Source organism: Nuphar pumila, chromosome 9 (assembly GCF_984573655.1).
Source record: "Nuphar pumila chromosome 9, dmNupPumi1.hap1.1, whole genome shotgun sequence".
Taxonomy (NCBI): domain Eukaryota; kingdom Viridiplantae; phylum Streptophyta; class Magnoliopsida; order Nymphaeales; family Nymphaeaceae; genus Nuphar; species Nuphar pumila.
The window spans coordinates 12,917,661-12,921,253 of record NC_143257.1 but is presented as its reverse complement, the minus strand read 5'-3'; the positions used below and the strand labels follow the sequence as shown (position 1 = coordinate 12,921,253).

General features: G+C 39.6%; 1 protein-coding gene across 1 annotated transcript; it reads right to left on the bottom strand.

The window, feature by feature from the left end:
- Positions 1-484: 484 nt before the first annotated feature.
- Positions 485-3,013, bottom strand: LOC149828433 (dihydroflavonol 4-reductase-like). The gene is made up of 4 exons (XM_090017574.1): positions 2,825-3,013; positions 2,573-2,742; positions 1,652-2,006; positions 485-709 (listed from the first exon to the last, which is right to left on the bottom strand). The coding sequence occupies exons 1-4, from the start codon at positions 2,952-2,954 to the stop codon at positions 510-512; spliced, it is 855 nt and encodes a 284-aa protein (XP_089873700.1). The 5' UTR covers positions 2,955-3,013; the 3' UTR covers positions 485-509.
- Positions 3,014-3,593: the final 580 nt, after the last annotated feature.

Genomic DNA, 3,593 nt, shown 5'->3' with positions numbered 1-3,593 from the left:
ATGTTTTCTGACAGAGAAAGCTGGGGTTAGTCAGACCCCTACCAGTTATTCAATCATATCATTTTGGGTTTAAACTTGCAACGTCCTAAGACAAGGTGACGTGAACCCCTCACCCACCTAATGGATAGGGCTTTTTTTTTTTTTTAATACCAAAAGTATGATTTTTTAAATCAACAGATTTCAACAACTTGCATCTGTGTGAGTCAGTCAGAGTTAGGTGATCAAAGCAACTTGCATGAGCTATTGGATTGTGACGATTTAAATGCCATGAACCATGTAGATCACATCTATAGGATCAGATTTTATGAAAATAACTTTCATCAATGAGATCCCAACATGAGGTAAGTGGAGTCTCTGTCCATGTCAGCCTAAAACTCCGAGGGCTTACCCCTAGACCACAGACAGTCACCATGCTTCGGCGGGGGTGACACCCATGAGATTTGAACCTAAACTACCCGTCAAACGGTCAGGCACAATTCCACTGCGTCAAACCCCTTGGGTGTAGATGCTTACTCATCTTTGGGAATATGGAATTGAGGGAATTTGTTGGAGAGAAAAGCAGCCAACTGATGAATGGTGGTGCCTTGGGACGAGCAAATGTATCTGCCCTTCGCTTCGGGACACTCCAAGAGGAATATGTGGGCCGATGCCAAGTCGTCTATGTGGACGAACTCCATCCATTTCAGAAATTTGCAATGCTCCTGATTGCCTGCATGTCGTATGTGAAGAAGCTTCAATTCATAGGGTTAGCGTTGCTCAAACTCAAGGACAGCCACCATTAGGCAATGCACACGTATGTGTGTATACATAAATAAATATATATACATATACATATGCACATGTAAGTCGATCCAACGAGAAAGAGAGAAAAGCATGGTTGGCAAACTTCACGGTTTGAACCGGCCAACTAGGTGACTGGCCCAACCAAGTCATTGTTTCTGTTTTACTGGTGTTCAAACACAACTTCATGGGGACTTGGTTTGCATTGGTCCGCTTGTGATGTAGGTTTCTTTTTATTCTTTTCTTAAAGTTTGTTGCTTTAATGTCCCTAAAAAAAAGCAAAAAAAATGTTTGTTACCATGTTTTAAATAGAAAAGTACTAAAACCCAATCTAAATGATACTTTTATTGGTTTACACATACATTTACGGATTCTATCTCGTGCATATATTTTTATTTCTAAAACACAAAAGGGTATTTAATTTAAATCTTTATTTTCTAAAAACAAAAGGGTATTTAATTTAAATCTTTATTTCCTAAAAACCAAAAGGCCATCTAAAAGAAAAGTAGGAAACCCAATCCAAAAGCTCATGCATTTTTTAAATTTTAAAGCATGCAAGCAAAAGCAATGTGTTGCCCTCTTTTATCATGTTTGCCTTATTCTTCGTGCAGTCTTTGAGAGGAAGGAAGCCTTGCAAGTTTGTTCACATTTGTAAATAAATAATAAAAGTGCATGCTAATGAAAATATAATTCTGTCTTTTAAAGAATTTTATTTTTTAAATACAGAAAAAATCTTGAATAATTAAAGTCTCGCCGAGAGACTCGCAACAAATGATCACGATTTGGATCCCAAACGACTTTTTGCGAGAATAGCATGGATAAAAAAGGAGGAAAAAACTTATAGGGCAAGCAACTTGCAGCCGGTACGTACCTATGATCAATGCCAAGGATGTTACGAAGCTGGGAGGGAAGTTGGGCGTAAGGAACGGACCGAGAACAGAGGATGGAAGAACCGTCACAACCTCTAACCCATACTTCTCCGAGTAGTCTAGAACCGCCTTCTCTGCAAGAGTCTTGGAGATGAAGTAGGCGGAACCAGGGCCCTCTAGCGCCCTGCAGTAGTCGACGTCGCTCCACATGCTCTCGTCTATCACCTGCAGTGGACGGCCGGTGAAAACGACTGCGCTGGCAGAAGAAGTGTAAACCACTCGCTTCACCGTTTTAGATTTGCGGCAAGCTTCCAGGATGCCCAGTGCCCCCTCCACTGCTGGCTTTATGACTTGGTTCTAACGGTACATCGATTGCAAGAGTACCAACCAAACGAAAACACCATAAACAACAACAAGATGAAATTCAGGCAAGGTAAAACCCAAAAAGCAAAATATGCCCATGAAAAAAGATGAAGAAATCCTGTTTTATCCGAGGGTTTTTGTATCAGGTGATGTTGAAAATCATTATGGCGCTTGTTTTGGTGGTGAGACAGAAAGTAAAAGTTGGGATTGTGACCTAACTTTTACAAGATTCAAAGCAAAAAACATTTAACAGTAAGTAACCTGTCCTTTTACCAACTTCAAAGCAAAAACAATCACAACTGTAAGTAGCCTATACTTCTACTAATCTTTAGAAAGCATTGGAAACATGGTCCAAAGTGTTCTGCACGCTTGTCAAATCCCTTAAAAGTAACTTTGAATGGAGGACTTAGTCATCCAGCGGGATGGGATGGGATGGGCTGGCCCGGCTGGGTGGATATTGATGGTGATTTTTTAATAAACATTTTTCCGGAGAGCAAAGCATATAAATCAAATTACTAGATACTTTTTTTAAAAAAATGTATGAATAAATGATCAATTACCTCGGGGTCTGGTGCATCGAAATTGGCAGGGTGGGCAACGTGGAAGACTCCAATGCAACCTTCAACAGCGGCATCGTAACTTCCGGGCTTGCAGAGATCTGCATCGACGATTTCGAGTCTCTCTTTTGCACCTTCGAGAGTTTCCAGGTGGCCTGTCTCTTCGTGGAACTCTACAAGAAAAATAAAACCATCAGGTGGTGAATAAAGTGTGAAAGAGCAAAAAAAAGAACTAAAAGATTTTTGAATTTTTACGAGGGCTGGATCTTATTGTGGCTCTGACGGAGTAGCCACGCTGCAGCAATCTCATCACGAGCCATGAGGCCACGTAACCTGCGCCACCCGTAACGCACACTTTGCCTCTTTCACCTTCTGCAGCTGCCATTGCCACAACTTAAAAAGAAACAGACGGATAATTATATTGTGTTGTTGGTTCTCCTCCTTTCATACATAACCATCTAATTTTATAGTGTGGTTCTTGAGCCAGGAGAAGACTTCTCTTGGTGGGTACAAGCTAGGTAGCGGTTCTTAAATTTAGAATGTCAATTACCGCAGTTTACAATTACCTCAACATTTTAAAAATTTACAATTACCGCAGTTTACTATAGCAACTTCTAATATGAAATGGTCCCATATCTACCAAGTAGGGCAGGGAGGGCCTTTCCCATCTTATAAAATGAGGTGAGGGCCATCCCTCTCATTACTCTACCTGACTTGTTCTTTTCAAGGGTGAGTAGAAGTTAATGTTTCCGGACTTACCACATTTGATGGTGTTGCCTGCTATATTTTTAATATTTCACAAAAAAATCACGACACATGCAGTTTAAACAACACTTTGAATATCTTGCCAAAAATATTAGTATTTTGTGACATTTATATCGCATTTTTTGCAAGATATTCAAAATATTGGTGATATTTGTTACTATGTGTATCCTATCTTAATTAAAAACTTTGTAACACACCAAACTACTAAAAAAAACAAAATGCTAATAAAATAATTTAACTTACAGAAATGACCTTCAAA

Excerpts from the sequence above, each read along its gene's own strand:
- LOC149828433 (XM_090017574.1), bottom strand. The coding sequence starts at position 2,954 with ATGGCAGCTGCAGAAGGTGAAAGAGGCAAAGTGTGCGTTACGGGTGGC. Across the intron at positions 2,743-2,824 it reads CACAATAAGATCCAGCCCTC|AGTTCCACGAAGAGACAGGC; the intron begins GTAAAAATTCAA and ends TTTTTCTTGTAG. Across the intron at positions 710-1,651 it reads ATCCTTGGCATTGATCATAG|GCAATCAGGAGCATTGCAAA; the intron begins GTACGTACCGGC and ends TACGACATGCAG.